This window comes from Staurois parvus, unplaced genomic scaffold, assembly GCF_062004578.1.
Source record: "Staurois parvus isolate SC_StPar_1 unplaced genomic scaffold, SC_StPar_1.0 ptg000018l, whole genome shotgun sequence".
Taxonomy (NCBI): Eukaryota; Metazoa; Chordata; class Amphibia; order Anura; family Ranidae; genus Staurois; species Staurois parvus.
In genome coordinates, this window is record NW_028317814.1 from 13,618,052 (window position 1) to 13,636,032 (window position 17,981).

Sequence of the window (17,981 nt, forward strand, 5' to 3'; positions counted from 1 at the left end):
TCCACTTTAACACTGTATGCTAGTTTTATGATACATTGATTATAGTTTACTGAATACTTACCAGATTACATGATGACATTATATACATGCTTAGCATTTGGCATTCAGGTTTAAAAAATGTATTCTGCATATAGGTAAAAGGAATTACAGAAAACAGTGTGTGAGAATTACATTGTGTGCAGTGGCTTGCTGTTTGTGCACAAAGGTGGTGCCATAAAAAGAATACAATGGAAACCTTTTCTCATAAAATATGAATTATTAGAATGTATTATTCTCTTTTTAACATAATAACATAAAGGAAACCAGTACTGACACAGCCTGGATGCCTTCATTACTGACCTTCCCCTGAAAATGTTTGTTGTTTGGCTATTTTTGGCATCAATAAATTTAGAGCTTCCAACTAGAGATGAGCGAATTATTCAAAAATTCAATTCGGCTGATTCGCCGAATTTGCGGGAGAAATTTGATTCAATGCGAATTTATTCGCTGCGAATTTAACTTATTAAAAGGGTTTCTAGGCTTCAGAGAGCCTTTATATTAGTGCAGAACACTGTACCTTTAATTTAAATGCCCTTGGAGTCTGCTGGGGAAGAGAAATAATACTGTCAGTCAGTATGACATGCAGATGAGTGCCGTCGATCTTAGAATCACCGCACACTTCACTCATTTGGGCAGTCACGGGGCACAACGAAGAAGAAGAAGAAGAAGAATGAAAAGAAGAAGAATGAAAAGAAGAAGAAGAAGAATGAAAAGAAGAATGAAAAGAAGAATGAGAAGAATGAAAAGAAGAAGAAGAAGAATGAAAAGAAGAATGAAAAGAAGAAGAAGAAGAATGAAAAGAAGAAGAAGAAGAATGAAAAGAAGAATGAAAAGAAGAAGAAGAATGAAAAGAAGAAGAAGAAGAATGAAAAGAAGAATGAAAAGAAGAAGAAGAAGAATGAAAAGAAGAAGAAGAAGAAGAATGAAAAGAAGAAGAAGAAGAATGAAAAGAAGAAGAAGAAGAATGAAAAGAAGAATGAAAAGAAGAATGAGAAGAATGAAAAGAAGAAGAATGAAAAGAAGAAGAATGAAAAGAAGAAGAAGAATGAAAAGAAGAATGAAAAGAAGAATGAGAAGAATGAAAAGAAAAATGAAAAGAAGAAGAATGAAAAGAAGAATGAGAAGAAGAATGAAAAGAAGAATGAAAAGAAGAATGAGAAGAATGAAAAGAAGAATGAAAAGAAGAAGTATTCCAGTACAGCAAAAAGTGTATCTGCAGAGAGCTCCGCTATTTCTGACAGTTCTCTGACAGTTCCTTCACATTTACAGCGGTTGAAACATTGTATCTGTTTCCGAATAAAAACATCTGTATCCTAAATGGAAACAAATAGATACAATGTTTCAACCGCTGTAAATGTGAAGGAACTGTCAGAGAACTGTCAGAAATAGTGGAGCTCTCTGCAGGGACACTTTTTGCCGGCTGATCGGGAAAAATTCGATTCGTGCATCCGAAGTTGGCTAATATTCGGATTCGGCACGAATCGAATTTTTCCTGAAATTCGAAACGAATTCCACTTCGCCTGGTTCGATTCGCTCATCTCTACTTCCAACCTAGGGCAAGAATTTAGCTAATGAACCCAGAGAAAAATCAGAACGGCTCATCTAATCTGAGTTATTGACTCAAAGTACTGAAAGCCTTTGGGTTAGCATAATAGTCCAGCAACTAGAATTTCCAAAAGAGACTTTAGTACTGACAGCTCCTATTTGCTCTTACCAATTGTTCAGTGTCTGCCACCCCTCTCTGCCAATCCCTCCACTGGCCTCCATTCAGTGTCCTCCACCCCTCTCTGCCAATCCCTCTACTGGCCTCCATTCAGTGTCCTCCACCCCTCTCTGCCAATCCCTCCACTGGCTTCCATTCAGTGTCCTCCACCCCTCTCTGCCAATCCCTCCACTGGCTTCCATTCAGTGTCCTCCACCCCTCTCTGCCAATCCCTCCACTGGCATCCATTCAGTGTTCTCCATCCCTCTCTGCCAATCCCTCCACTGGCTTCCATTCAGTGTTCTCCACCCCTCTCTGCCAATCCCTCCACTGGCTTCCATTCAGTGTCCTCCACCCCTCTCTGCCAATCCCTCCACTGACTTCCATTCAGTGTCCTCCACCGCTCTCTGCCAATCCCTCCACTGGCCCCCATTCAGTGTCCTCCACCCCTCTCTGCCAATCCCTCCACTGGCTTCCATTCAGTGTCCTCCACCCCTCTCTGACAATCCCTCCACTGGCTTCCATTCAGTGTCCTCCACCCCTCTCTGACAATCCCTCTACTGGCTTCCATTCAGTGTCCTCCACCCCTCTCTGACAATACCTCCACTGGCTTCCGCTTACTCAACTAATTAAATTCAAGGTACTTACAACAACTTCTAAAGCCATCCACAACTCAGCCCCCAGCTACATCACTAACCTAGTCTCAAAATTCCAGTCTTCCAGTTCTTTTCCTTCCTCCCAAGACCTCCTGCTCTCCAGCTCCTTTGTTACCTCCTCTTATTCTTGCCTTCAGTACTTTTCCAAAGGTACTCCCATCCTCTGAAACTCCCTTCCCCAATGTGTCCGACTATCTCCTACCCTGTCCACTTTTAGACAATCCCTAAAAACCTCATCTCTTAAGAGAGGCTTATCCTGCCCCCTCCTAGCAACGGTACATGTATTTTTCTCTATCAGCCCATCCCCCGCAGTTATTACTTTTTGTATCAATTGACCCTCCCTCTTAGATTGTAAGCTCTACTGAGCAGGGCCCTCTGATCCCTCCTGTATTAATTTGTATTGTAACTGTACTGTCATCCTTTGTGCAAACTGCTGGCGCTATATAAATCCTGCATAATAATAATAGTACAGATTTCCTCAAATAGGACTAACCCTCTCAGATGGATATTTTATTGCAGGTGACGTCTGGCAGACTGAGACTGCCCCAGGTTTCTTTCTTAGATCTTGATTGCTCTTACAGGGAGATCTTCCTGCTATAATCCATGACTGTTCCTGGCCACCTTTGCTCTGGCTATGTTTTCCGCAGTCTAGAATAAATATGAAAACCCAATAGAGAGAATGGGACATCTCATAATGGCCACATCAGTTGTGAAAACCTGTGATGCTCAACAAAGATCTCAATAAGAGAATCCCCAGGAGATATAAAGAACTAACAGGCATTTTATCTCAGCAGCACCTACAAAGAACTAAAATATCAGTTTGGAGTTGACTGATCCTTCCACTTTAAATTAAAGCGGCTCTAATACAAAAACGTGTTGTCTGTTCCAATCACAACTTACTACACATGTCCAGTCAGCAGGCATCTCTCTTCTCCAGGTAATGCTCCATGGCACAGAGTGTGGCTCTAAGGAGTAAGTATACCCAGCTGAACTCAGAGCTTCCAGCATACCTTCTGACCCTGCATCTTGGAGAAGACCTGCGCAATAAGAGATCAATCAACAACGCAATGTAGACATATATGTGTGATTTGCAATGATGCAAAAAGTTGATCTGTAATGTTAGCAAGCACCAAAAGACAATTTATATAGTGCCAACTCTCAATGAGTCAAATTTGCTTGTAAACTCTACATGTAAGAACACAAGGCCTAACCTTGCAGATACCCTCTTCTGGTCCTCCAAAAAAGCTGCCAAACACTAATCTGAAATGGTAGCTTGCGCCAAAAGACTATATATATATATATATATACAGTCATGGCCGAAATTGTTGGCACCCTTGATATTTTTCCTGAAAATCAAGTATTTCACACAAAAAAGGTATTGCATTAACACATGTTTTGCTATACACATGTTTATTCCCTTTGTATGTATTGGAACAAATATAAAACAGAGGCAGAAAAGCAAATATGACATAATGTCACACAAAACCCCAAAAATGGGCTGGACAAAAGTATTGGCACCCTTAACTTAATATTTGGTTGCACACCCTTTGGAAAACATAACTGAAATCAGTCGCTTCCTATAACCATCAATAAGCTTCTGACACCTCTCACCCGGAATTTTGGACCACTCTTCCTTTGCAAACAGCTCCAGGTCTCTCTTATTGGAAGGACACCTTTTCCCAACAGCAATTTTAAGATCTCTCCACAGGTGTTCAATGGGATTTAGATCTGGGCTCATTGCTGGCCACTTCAGAACTCTCCAGCGCTTCTTTGCCATCCATTTCTGAGTGCTTTTTGACGTATGTTTGGGGTCATTGTCCTGCTGGAAGACCCAGGATCTTGGACGCAAACCCAGCTTTCTGACACTGGGCCCTACAGTGCGACCCAAAATCCTTTGGTAATCCTCAGATTTCATGATGCCTTGCACACAGTCAAGGCACCCAGTGCCAGAGGCAGCAAAACAACCCCAAAACATCATTGAACCTCCACCATATTTTACCGTAGGTACTGTGTTTTGTTCTTTGTAGGCCTCATTCCGTTTTCGGTAAACAGTAGAATGATGTGCTTTACCGAAAAGCTCTATCTTGGTCTCATCTGTCCACAAGACGTTTTCCCAGAAGGCTTTTGGCTTACTCAAGTACATTTTGGCAAACTGTAGTCTTGCTTTTTTATGTCTCTGTGTCAGCAGTGGGGTCCTCCTGGGTCTCCTGCCATAGCGTTTCATTTCATTTAAATGTCGACGGATAGTTCGCGCTGACACTGATGCTCCCTGAGCCTGCAGGACAGCTTGAATGTCTTTGGAACATGTTTGGGGCTGCTTATCCACCATCCGGACTATTCTGCGTTGCAATCTTTCATCAATTTTCCTCATCCGTCCACGACCAGGGAGATTAGCTACAGTGCCATGGGTTGCAAACTTCTTGATAATGTTGCGCACTGTGGACAAAGGCAAATCTAGTTCTCTGGAGATGGACTTGTAACCTTGAGATTGTTGATATTTTGCCACAATTTTGGTTCTCAGGTCCTCAGACAGTTCTCGTCTCCTCTTTCTGTTGTCCATGCTTAGTGTGGCACAGACAGACACACAATGCAAAGGTTAAGTGAACGTCTCTCCTTTTTATCTGCTTTCAGGTGTGATTTCTATATTGCCCACACCTGTTACTTGCCCCAGGTGAGTTTACAGGAGCATCACATGCTTGTAACATTCTTATTTATCCGCAGTTGTGAAAGGGTGCCAATACTTTTGTCCAGCCCATTTTTGGAGGTTTGTGTGACATTATGTCGAATTTGCTTTCTTTCCTCCCTTTTTTTGTTTTGTCCCAATACACACAAAGGGAATAAACATGTGTATAGCAAAACATGTGTTAATGCAATACGTTTCGTGAGAAATACATGATTTCCTGGAGAAATATCAAGGGTGCCAACAATTTCGGCCATGACTGTATATATATATTGCCAGTTCTCAATGTGCCCCATTTGTTTGTAAACCCTGCATGTAAGAACATAGAGGTGACCAAGAAGTCCTGGCTGGAGCAATTCGATGAGCCTTGCTACTGGAATATTACTAAGGTCAAAGTGGATTACAGAGCTGAGGTGAGGGAGAGTTCAGAAGATCATGACCGCCGTCCTGCAAAATTGAGAGGGTAGAAAGTGGCGCTGACAATCTTAGCCAGAATACACATCATGGTATTTAAGCTCATCAGACTCTAAGGACTGATTCACACTAGGAATCGCACCGGTATGCGCTGCACGTTCCTGTACGATTCATATGCAGTTATGTGCAGTACGATTTCAGCCTATTCATTTTAAATGGGCTGAAATTGTACTGCACTGCACCTAAATTAGTGCATGCACTACTTTTGTAAACGCACTACAACTGGATTGCATGGTACTTTTGTACCATGCAATGTGGTGTGGGCCAATGCACTGCGTTTACTGTGTCAGTAATATTGCACTGACACCCACTGCAGGTCGCAAGGGCAGCGCATTCAGAATGCGGTGCACGAAACCCGCGCAGCATTCTAGTGTGAATCAGCCCTTAAGGATACTGCACACATGGACATGGTAGACAAGACAGCACACTTGCTTGCCTGCCTCTTACGTCTTCTGCATGTTGTGTTCATTTTTGTGGGCTAGAAGCCAAGGTGGGGTCATGTGTAATATGGGGCTGTGGTGATGCCATGGGAACCTCATTTCATTTTTTTTTTCCCTCCTGGTGCATCAAGGGAGGGAGGCCTTGGGGTACTTTACAATGCCACGTCATCAGGGGGCTTGCTGAGGCTCTGGTTCTTGCAGCCAGCCCCCTGATGAAGTGAAACATGCATGCCATCATGAGGCCAGCTACAAGAACCCAAAATAGATAGTTCCCCCCTGATGTTGTAAGTAAATGAGATGGTGGAGCAAGACCTGGAATGCTGCAGTGGATCGGTGGTTTGACCCAGGACAACACTATATCAGCTGGATGTGTAAGTATGTATTTTGAAGGTAACCCTGCTAACAAGATAGGAGGGGAACAAAAATAGAACACAGGGATGGTAAAGGGTCATTGAGGTTGCTCTTTTAATAATACATAGAACCTTCCTAGATCTATTGCCATAATTTTCCCTACAGTTCTACATATCACTATTCTTATAGTAAATTATTTATTGTATGGTGACATAGGTTCAGATGTAACAAATACTCCAGTACAGGGTGGATTTGATTTAAATCAAACTGAGTTAAATCACAATTTAAATCACTAGTCAGTAAGGCTTGATTTAAATCCTAGTTTTCTACATAAAGACTGATTCTTGCTGGTATATCTTTAATATGCAAGTAGATGAAGATTTTTAGAATAACAACTTTTCATATTAGTTTTTTTATCCCCAGTTTAATAGGTTAATCATTCATATTTGGACAACTTTTCTGTTGTACTTAGGAAGGAGAAAAATAATCATTACCTTAATAATAACAATTTAAATAGATTTATTCAACTGAAACAATAACATTCCAGCATATGTGATTTCCTTAAACAAACATCCATGTTTGGTAACTAATTTGGCTAAACAAAATATATATATTTTAAGAAACTTAGACTGTCAGCCCCTTCCTCCTCACACTTAGTTTCACTTTCTTCTTGTGCAGATCTATTCCACTCCAAACAATCAGAAAAATATTGTTTCTATTCTATTCACTGAACTTCTTGAAACTTAGCAGTGAAGGGGTTGATTCTGTATTCATAGGTTTGTAGAAGTTAGGATGAAGGTCTTTTTCTTAACACTGTTCATGTTATAACATTTTTGCTGTGAAGAAGAGGCATGTGATCTCCGCTGAGTAAAATTCAGTTTTGAGAACTGCAAAAGTAAACCAAGCATCTGTGATAATATCTTGTAGGCAGAGAAACTGCCCAATAATCTTACAAAAACCTCTGGAAGAGCATGACATTGTGAATGTAGTAATGGAATTTATTTACCAAAAAAAATTAAACATATACAGCCTTATTCTACATAATTAAAAAACTAATCTTTATTTCATGATGGAATAACCTTTGGATGGTAATATATTTTTCTCAAAAAGCATTTTATTCAAAAAAATCCGATTTTAAATAAAAAAAATCAGATTTAAATAAAAACAAATCAGATTTTTTTTTAAAAAATCATTGATTTTTATCCACCCTGCTCCAGTATATACACTATATTGCCAAAAGTATTGGGACACCCCTCTAAATCATTGGATTCAGGGGTTCCAATCATTTTCATGGCCACAGGTGTATAAAATCATCACCTAGGCATGCAGACTCCTTCTACAAACATTTGTGAAAGAATGGGTCACTCTCAGGAGCTCAGTGTATTGAAGTGTGGTCCTGTGATAGGTTGCCACCTGTGCAGTAAGTCCATCCGTGACATTTCCTTACTACTAAATATTCCATGGTCAACTGTTAGTGGTATTATAACAAACTGGGAAGAACAGCAACTCAGCCACAAAGTGGTAGGCCACGTAAAATGACAGAGTGGGGTCAGCGAATGCTGAATCGCACAGTGTACAGATGTCGCCAACTGTCTGCAGAGTAAGTAGCTAAAGGCCTCCATACTTTGTGTGGCCTTTAGATTAGCACAACAACAGTGTGTAGAGAGCTTCATGGAATGGGTTTCCATGGCCAAGCAGCTGCATCCGGGCATTACATCACCAAGTACAATCCAAAGCATTGAATGCAGTAGTGTAAAGCATGCCACCACTGGACTCTAGAGCAGTGGAGATGTTTCTCTGTCTGGTAATCCAGTGGACGTGTCTGGGTTTGGCGGTTGCCAGTAAAACGGTACTTGCCTGACTGCATTGTGCCAAGTGTAAAGTTTGGTGGAGGGGGGATTACGGTGTGGGGTTGTTTTTCAGGGGTTGGGCTTGGCTCCTTAGTTCCAGTGAAGGGAACTCTTAAGGCATCAGCATACCAAGATATTTTGGACAATTTCATGCTCCCAACTTTGTGGGAACAGTTTGGGTATGTTCCCTTCTTGTTCCAACATGATTGTGCACCAGTGCACAAAAGAAGGTCCATAAAGACATGGATGATTGAGTTTGGGGTGGAGGAACTTGACTGGCCTGCACAGAGTCCTGACCTCAACCCCATAGAACACCTTTGGGATGAACTAGAGCGGAGACTGTGAGCCAGGCCTTCTCATCCAACATTCGTGCCTGACCTGACAAATGTGCTTCTGGAAGAATGATCAAACCTTCCCATAGACACCCTCCTAAACCTTGTGGACGGCCTTCCCAGAAGAGTTGAAGCTGTTATAGCTGCAAAGGGCGGGGCCAACTCAATATTGAACCCTACGGACTAAGACTGAGAGGCTATTAAAGTTCATGTGTGTGTAAAGGCAGGTGTCCCAATACTTTTGGCAATATAGTGTATGTTTAGATAGCACAAACTGAGAGCTGTTGATTTCATGATAGATGTACCAGCTACATCTTGCAGAACTTTAGTTAAACCTCCAGTGTATACTTATGATAGGGACAGATTATAATTTAGAGTTGTTATTGAAAGACTGTCAGCTAAGAGCACGCACACATAAAGAGGTTTAAGGGGTGTTTTCTTTGATGTACTCCAGTGAAGATAGCTGCAGGATTCTAGAATACCACTGAAGAACTCTGAAGACCTAAGGTGACCGAAGGAGGATGGATAAATTTGAAAGGTTATGTTTGCCAACTTGCTTGATTTTCCTAAATAATATATGAAACTAGCTAGGTTTTGTTAACAGTGTGCTCATTCTTTAATCTTAATTTACATATTTTAACTTGTGTTTGTGTCTTCCAGAACATGGACCATGGGCAAGCCTGGGGTTATTTAACATATCGCGGTAGGTCCTGGTACATTAAATGTCATTACAAATTAAAAAAAAAAGCAACAGACCAAAAACATACTGTAAAAAGTTTAATAGAAATCCATGTTAATATTTTAGTTCAAAGAAATTATTAAGGGAAAGTTAATGTGTATTAAGGTAAAAAAAACCTTCTGCATGTAGCTTCCCCTTGTACTCACCTGAGCCCAATCTCAATCCAGCAGTGTGCACAGGAGCAGCCGTTCTCTTGGCTCTCTCCCTCCTCATTGGTTCCCACTGCTGTCAATCAGAGCCAGGGAGGAGCCGCGCTCTGTGCGTCTATGGACACACAGAGCCAGCTCGGAAGCAAGCATGCTTGCTATGAGGGCACTCGGTGGGGGCAAAGAGCCAGGAGTGCCAGCAGGGGAACTCACGGAGAGGAGAATTGGGGCTGCTCTGTGCAAAACCATTGCACACAGCAGTTAAGTATAACATGTTTGTTATTTAACCACTTCAAGTCCGGACACTTTTACCCCCTTCCTGTCCAGGCCAATTTTCAGCTTTCAGTGCTATCACACTTTGAATGACAATTGCGCGGTCATGCATCACTGTACCCATATGAATTTTTTAGCATTTTTTTTAAACAGATAAAGCTTTATTTTGGTGGTATTTATTCACCACTGAGATTTTTTTTTGCTATGTAAATGAAAAAGTCCCAAAATTTTGAAAAAAAGTGTTTTTCTTACAAAAGTTTGCAAATAATATTTCATCGTAAATCTTGGCCAAAATTTATTCCGTTTATCTTTTTAGTAAAAAAAAAAAAATAAATAACCCAAATTAGTTTATAACCAAAATTATAATTTTTAAACATTTGTTTGTACATTTTTATTTTATTTTTTTATTATTATTATTATTATTTTAACATACTGTCGCCCTAGCAGTACAGTGTCACCATGGTGACACTACTACTTGTGGGGGGTGATGAAGATTTTTTTTTTTTTTTTTTTTTTACACTGATTGCTTTTACACCCATAAAGGCTATAAAAGCAATCATTGCTCCTTCTCTCTGGCTGCATTCTTGTAGCCATTGAGAACTACTGTGTGAGCTGTGATTGGTCACAGCTTGTCACATGGTACAAGGCTGTTGTGAATAGCTTTGTACCATGTGACCTCTGTGATCATTCACAGATTTCACACGTAGTAAGCAATGATGTCAGAAGTAACATCTTGCTTAATACTCTGCATGTGATCACTGATTGGCCAATCAGTGATTACATGATCGGTACCTTGCACAGAGGTCCCATACGACGATCGGTGTTCCACTGTGTCCGGAGGACACAGCGGGCACTAGATCACAGTGCTCCCAGGGAGTGCGCACAAGCAGGGGGCGGGGAGGCTGTTTATAAATGTTTACCCGACCCTGTACTGCCACCGTCTGGCCGTTTATATACAACAGCTGGACAGGAAGTGGTTAAAAAAAAATAAAAAGCAATCCTTTACAATTAGTTTAATAATTAAGGTTGGTGGTAAAAATGTCTGGATGACATCTAAAATACTGTTTTCTATAAAGGAAGGGGTGTGGGAGTTTGCTTAAAACCGTGCGTACATGCTCTCTGATGATCCCGTCCAGCTAGTCTTGAGGGAACATATCAACGTAGAGGAATCTTGTGGATGCATTTTGTTATATAATTCTGTTTTCATAGATCCTGTTGTCTGCAGATGACTTTATTGAAGAAAAAAAAAAAAAGCAAGTCTTTCTGGCAGGACTGCTTAGAACCCAGTGCAGCCTTCAAATGATAGCATCTGAAAGGGAGTATGCCATAAAATTTGATTGCAACATCCGACCTTTTACTCATAGGCAAGCAACACAAACTGAAACCACAGCAAATGAGGGGTTATGAAATGTGAAAAAAAAAAATAATTGGCCAAACTAACTCATTATATTAATTTTCCAAATTCTAGTATAAATTCTTACACATATACATAGGAATAGATTTACTAAAACTGGAGCGTTCAGGATCTGGTGCAGCTGTGCATGGTAGCCAATCAGCTTCTAACTTCAGCTTGTTCAATTAAGCTTTGACAAAACCTGGAAGCTGATTGGTTTCTATGCAGAGCTGCACCAGCTTTTGCACCCTCCAGTTTAAGTAGATAACCCCTATTGTTTCCTTTTAATTCTTTGTAGAGTTTGCAGTGAATAGTTTGGTAAACAGTGTAGAAAAGTAATTGATGAACTAAGCTGTTTAACCACTTGCCTACCAGGCACTTATACCCCCTTATTTACCAGGCCAATTTTCAGCTTTCAGCGCTGCCGCACTTTGATTGACAATTGCACGGTCATGCAACATTGTACCCATATGAAATTTTGATAATTTTTTTCTCACAAATAGAGCTTTCTTTTGGTGGTATTTAATCGCCACTGGGCGCTTTACTTTTTGCGCTATAAATAAAAAAGTGCAAAAAATTTGAAAAAAAAAAAAGTTTCTTTGTTTCTATTATAACATTTTTCAAACAGGCATTTTTTTCTCCTTCACTGATGTGCGTTAATGAGGCAGCACTGATGGGCACTGATAGGCGGCCCTGATGGGCACTGATAGGCAGCACTAAAGGGCACTGATAGGCAGTACTAATGAGGTGGCACGGATAGGCGGCACTGATAGACAGCACTAATGAGGTGTCACGGATAGGCGGCACTAATATGCAGCACTGATAGGTGGCACTGATAGGTGACACTGATGATGGGTACTGATAGACGGCACTGACTGGCATCACTGCTGGGCACTGACTGGCAGCACTGACTGGCACAACCCCTGGGCACTGACTGGTGGCACTGACTGGCAGCACTGCTGGGCTGCACTGGTGGGTGGCACTGGTGGGCAGCACTGGTGGGTGGGCACAGGTGGGTGGCACTGGTGGGCACAGGTGGGTGGGCACAGGTGGGTGGCACTGTTGGGCACATGTAGGTGGCACTTCTGGGCACAGGTAGGTGGCACTGCAGAGTGGCACAGGTGGATGCACTGCTGGGCACAGGTGGGTGATCTGCTGGGCACAGGTGGGCGGAGCTAGTGGGCGCACTGCTGGGCACAGGTGGGCGGAACTTGCGGGTGGCACTGCTGGGCACCGATCATCAGGGCACTGATCATCAGTGCCCTGATGATCGGTGCCGATCCCCGCTCTGACAACTGCAGGTTCTCGGCAGTACTTTCCTCACGATCTGACAGCGTGAGGAAAGTGCAGCCGAGAACCGGCACTTGCATTTCCCTCTGATCAGCGTGTCATTGGACACCGCTGATCAGGTGGTAAAAGGCGCTGTGATTGGCCTTTTACCACATCACGTGATCAGCTGTGTCTGTAGGACACAGCGATCACGGAGATCGCCGGGTGCGCGCCCCCTGGGGCGCGCAGGAGAGCGCGTTCTGGGGGGACGTCATATGACGTCCACTCAGAACTGGCCGGCCGCAGTGAAGCCGTCATTCGGCTATCTGCGGTCGGCAGGTAGTTAAGAAAGAGAGTGAAGTACACTATATGGTTAACGATTTGCGGACATTTATTGACCATCAAACCCATATGAGTTTGTTGGACATCTCAGGTTAATTAAGGGTATTCGTATTGAACAATTGCCACCAGATTGTAATTGTCTGAATGTCTTTAGGAACAATCGAGTATTGTCCATGATACTTTTTTTATTTGCACTAAAGCCTGGTACACACTGAATGAGAAAAAAAACGGACAGCTCAGGAGGAGCCACTGTACTAATTATTATTGTTATATAGGATTTTTATAGCGCCAATGGTTTGCTCAGCGCTTTACATTATAGTGGGAGACAATACAGTAACAATACAGTTCAATACAAGAGGGAATTGAGGGCCCTGATCCTTGGAGCTTACAATCTAGGAGGGAGGGGTGAGTGGTACAATAGGTAAAACTGTGGGGGATGGAGTGGTTGGAAGCATAGAGGATTCCAGTATTAGCAGAGGGCGGGATAGGCTTCCCTGAAGAGAGAGATTTTAATGATCGCCTAAAGGTAAGTAGAGTAGGTGATAGTCTGATAGATTTGGGTAGGGAGTTCCAGAGAATGGGTGATGCCTTGGAGAAGTCTTGGAGATGAGCATGGGAGGAGGAGATAAGGGAGCTAGAGAGTAGGAGGTCTTGCGAGGAGCAAAGAGTACGGTTTGGGTGATAGAGATAAGATCAGATATGTAAATTGGGGCAGTGTTGTGGATGGCTTTGTATGTCATAGTATACTAATGATCCGATATTGGTACAGCGAGCTCCCCTGCTGTGCTATTGGGTTCTGACAGGGATGCCCCCCATCCCGGACAGAACACTTCGGTCAACACTGTCAGCCATTGGCTGAGAGCACTGATCAGGAGCTGATCAGCAGACCTTCTTCAATCATGCCTCTTTGACAGAAGCCGACCGAACGTCTGGCTTCTGACAGACCGGCTACCACATCGGGCCAAATATCCAATAAAAATTGGAAGATGCCAAAATACCGCTCGACATTTGGCCCGTGTGTAGTAGGCTTGACATCCAAATCTAAATGTCTTTGTATGCTAGAGAATTGTAGAATGAACAGTACCCTTCACTAAAACACATTCACTCAATTATTTGGAGTGGGGTCCTTGTAGCTTTGGCCATATAGCGTATTTCTCATCCAGGATCATAAGCAGAGCCTATCTTAGGTAGAGTGACTTGATGATCTTATATTGATGGTCATCTTCTTCATTCACCCAGGTAAAACCGTGCCTGAAGAGCAGGAGATCAGCAAAGTCATGTACCATGACTGGCGTCTTATACCACGGCATGAAGAAGAGAACTTCAAGCAATTTATCCCTCTGCCGGAGCCAGAACCTGTCCGCTATGTGCCATACCCACCACTACTGAGGGCTATTGCTCTGGCTCAGTTGCAGAAAGAAGGAAAGCCTTTAACAGAGCCCATGCTGGACATTGGGAGATTACGGGAATCTGATCATGAGCTCCAAAAGGAGCTTAAAGTGAGGAGAGCCAAAACAGGGACACCAGTGTGATAAGGCCATGGACTTCTGCTACTTCCTAGAAACATGGATTCATGTACAGTTTATTGTCAGCAGCGTGACCTTCAAACCAAAATGGCAACAAAGTGCCATGGTAATTGGGGTTGTGGGCTCTGCTCTTTGTTGAGGGTTGTTTTCAGTTATAGACCATACTGAGTAAAGACTACACAACACCTTCCGTAATTGAAAATTGTCATTTTTACTCAATGACACCATAAGTAACTGTTGGACTTTCCTATTTGATGTTTACTGGGCTGTAATAAAACTTTATATAAAATCACACCATTATGTGCTACTGAGAATTTAAAGGCATTCCATATATGCAGTGCTCAGCATAAATGAGTACACCCCTTTTGAAAAGTAAGATTTTATTCAACATCTCAACACAAGAACAATTTCCAAAATGTTGGCAAAACTGAGTTTTATGTAACATTTGTTTTGCTCATTACATGAAAGTAAGGTTAATAGTATAACGTAGATTACAAAATCTTCAGTTTTACTCCAATTAGTTGATGCAAAAATGAATACACCCCACAACAAAAACTACTATATCTAGTATTTTGTATGACCTCCATGATTTGTAAGGACAGCACCAAGTCTTCTAAGCTTGGAATGAACAAGTTGGCAACATTGCAACATCTACATTTTTCCATTCTTCGAGAACAACCTCTTAGAGCCTGGATGCTGGATGGAAAGTGATGCTCAACTTGTCTTTTAAGATTTCCCCATAGGTGTTCGATTGGGTTCAGATCAGGAGACATACTTGGCCACTGAATCACTTTCACCTTGTTCTTCAGAAATGCAACAGTGGCCTTAGATGTGTGTTTTGGATCATTGTCATGTTGGAAAAGTGCACAACTTCTCTTTCAATACAGAGCAGTACATCAGTGAATTCATGATACCATGAATTAAATTCAGCTCCCCGACACCAGCAGCACTCATGCGGCAGCACAGAAGGGCATTGCCACCACTATGTTTCACTGTAGGCACCATGCATTTTTCTTTGTACTCCTCACCTTTGCAACACCGTACAGTTTTGAAGCCATCAGTTCCAAAAACATTTATCTTGGTCTCATCACTCCAGAGTACAGAGTCCCAGTAGTCTTCTTTTTGAGTATGCTCCCTGGCAAATTCTAGGCAGGATTTTTTGTGCATGGGAGAGGTTTCCTATGTGGATGACACCCATGCATGCCATTCCTATGCATGCCATTGCAGTATACGCCATATTGCGTCATAGGAAACAATTGCCCCAGTTTTTGCTTTCTATTTTAGACAACTGCAATGAACTTGCATGGAGATTTTCTTTAACCCCTCTCATCAGAAGACGCTCTTGTCGAGGTGTCAACTTCCGTGGACAGCCTGGAAGTCTCTGTGAGATGGTTGCAGTTCCATATTTTTTAAATTTTTGTATCACTTTTGATACAGAATTCTGACTGATAAATAAAGTGTTGCTGATCTTCTTGTAGCCTTCACCTTTCTTGTGTAAAGAAATTATTTTCTTTCTCAGGCCTTGTGACATTTCTCTTCCATGTGGTGCCATTGCTGACAGCATGAAATGGGAGGGGTTTTCTTTGTTAAGTAATGCCCTTTTATAATCAACTGCTGTACACCTGTTTAATGAATATTTAGACTCACCTGTAGTTGAATTCTTGTTAATTAGGATTTTATTGTCTAAAACTTAGCTTTGCGTCTAAGACTTTCATTGAGGTGTATTCATTTTTGCAATATGGTCTTGAATGAATTTGTTAGGAAAAATATTTTCTTGAATATTACTGAATAAGTTTAAACTAGGTGGAAACTGAACCCACATCAGAGGGAAGCAACTCTGCCCATGGTATCGCAGGACACTAGCACATCGAGGGGAGGGGATATATGAGCCGTGGCATATAGTGTGGCCCCTCTCGGAAGCCACGTAGGCCGTGAACCTCCAGCTCTACGGATGGGGGTCAAACAGAACCCGATTCCCCGCTCCAGGCAGCGGAGCAGGTCTACAGGGATCCCCAATGTCGGCAGGATCCCATTATCCCCAGGATGGAGACAGATGCTGTAAGGTGCTTTTTATGGTGGTATTTATTCACCACTGAGTTTTTTTTTGCTAAATAAACAAAAAAACACAAACTTTTGAAAAAAAAACCACGCATTTTTCTTTGTTTCTGTTATGAAAATAACCCAAATTATTGTATATTATTAGTCTGTAGGAAAGTTATAGAGTCCACAAACCATGGTATATACAGTGGGGATCGAAAGTTTGGGCACCCCAGCTAAATATTTGTATTAATGTGCATAAAGAAGCCAAGGAAAGATGGAAAAATCTCCAAAAGGCATCAAATTACAGATTAGACATTCTTATAATATGTCAACAAAAGTTAGATTTTATTTCCATCATTTACACTTTCAAAATAACAGAAAACAAAAAAATGGCATCTGCAAAAGTTTGGGCACCCTGCAGAGTTAATATCTTGTACTGCCCCCTTTGGCAAATATCACAGCTTGTAAACGCTTTTTGTAGCTGAAAGGAATTGACTCTCGTTCCTCTCGAGCCACTGACCCCCGTCAGTCCCTGGCCTTGATCAGTGTCTGTCCTCAGGCCCGGAGCCCCCTCTGAGACACAGGAAATGCACACAGACACAAGGTGGTATCTCAGAAGGAACTGAATTTATTCTTCCGTGTTTAAACTTATATATGAAACTTAAAACAATGCATGGAAATAGAAGAACCAATCAATTGTCAGATATGCATAAACCAATCAGAATATTACATACGTCAGTCATGCCCAATCATTTGGCATTTATGTAAATTATTATTAAGTGCGTCAAACATGAAATTTTGCTCAGTATAGAAAGTAGACAATTTCCCTATTTAACATTGGCTATAATTATTAATAATCTTGCAACAGGATATATCCAACCGCAGACTTTCAGTCTTGTGCTAGCTAAAAGAAAAAGGGAAGTTACACCTGAAGGGAAAAGAGGAACCTTAGGCTCTTATCGAAAGTAAAAAACAGTCTTAAAACACAAATTCATCTTTAAGTACTGACTAAGTTTTAAAATGGATACTTATCTTAAAATGGCAGAGCTTAGGCTAAGAGACAAAATGGCGGTATGGTAATGCTGAGAGGCTGATTCCTTCAAACCCCCTCTTAGGTCACGCACGTGACCTTACACCTTTTTTACAGGTTGGTACCTGGGGCCCTTAGTAGGTCCTTTATCAAGATACTGATTCCACATGGTTCTAGTAATGGTGGCGTCAATAAGTTTCTGCATTAAACCTCGGATGCAGGGGATACAATAGCAACCACACAGAGTTAATACTGCAGCAGCCATTACTATGGAAATCAGCATAGTTTTCATCAGGGTTCCCCATTTACCAAACCAATTTTCAAATAAACCAGCTAGTGGATTTTCTACTCCTGAGTTTTCAGCCAATTCTTCAGACAACATTTGGAGGCCTTGAAGGGCTCTAGTAATGCTTCCATCAGGAGCGGTGTTATTGGGGATAAAAGTACAGCAGTAGGAACCAAACATTTTACATACCCCTCCTTTCTCAGCTAATAACATATCAAGAGCAATGCGGTTTTGCCAAGCAGTAAGGGATGTTGCATCAAGTTGGGCAGAGACCCCCTTTAGAGCATCTCTAGTATAGTTAACAAACCTTTGTTGATTATAATAAATGTAAATAATCCAATCCACATTTTTGTTAGGCTGTACCCATATAGCAATAGAGGCAAACCCTGCAGCAATCTGGTCCTGAGCTTTAA

The 17,981-nt window shown here is 41.7% G+C and overlaps 2 protein-coding genes across 2 annotated transcripts in view; one reads left to right on the forward strand and one right to left on the reverse strand.

Moving 5' to 3' along the window:
* LOC149473099 (structure-specific endonuclease subunit EME2-like) overlaps positions 1 to 5,392 on the reverse strand; it is a 20,915-nt gene extending 15,523 nt beyond the window's left edge. Inside the window, exons 1-2 of the mRNA XM_089683879.1 lie at positions 5,386 to 5,392; positions 3,298 to 3,434 (exon numbers count right to left, since the gene is read on the reverse strand). Coding sequence (XP_089540005.1) covers positions 3,298 to 3,434; positions 5,386 to 5,392 — 144 coding nt within the window. The remainder of the gene's footprint in view (positions 1 to 3,297; positions 3,435 to 5,385) is intronic.
* Positions 5,392 to 14,218, forward strand: LOC149473100 (small ribosomal subunit protein mS34-like; the record flags this gene model as incomplete). Its single annotated transcript, XM_089683891.1, has 3 exons — positions 5,392 to 5,490; positions 9,185 to 9,227; positions 13,926 to 14,218. Coding segments are annotated over 3 exons (435 nt in total), but the record flags the coding sequence as incomplete, so codon positions are not given.
* Between the last annotated feature and the right edge of the window lie 3,763 nt (positions 14,219 to 17,981).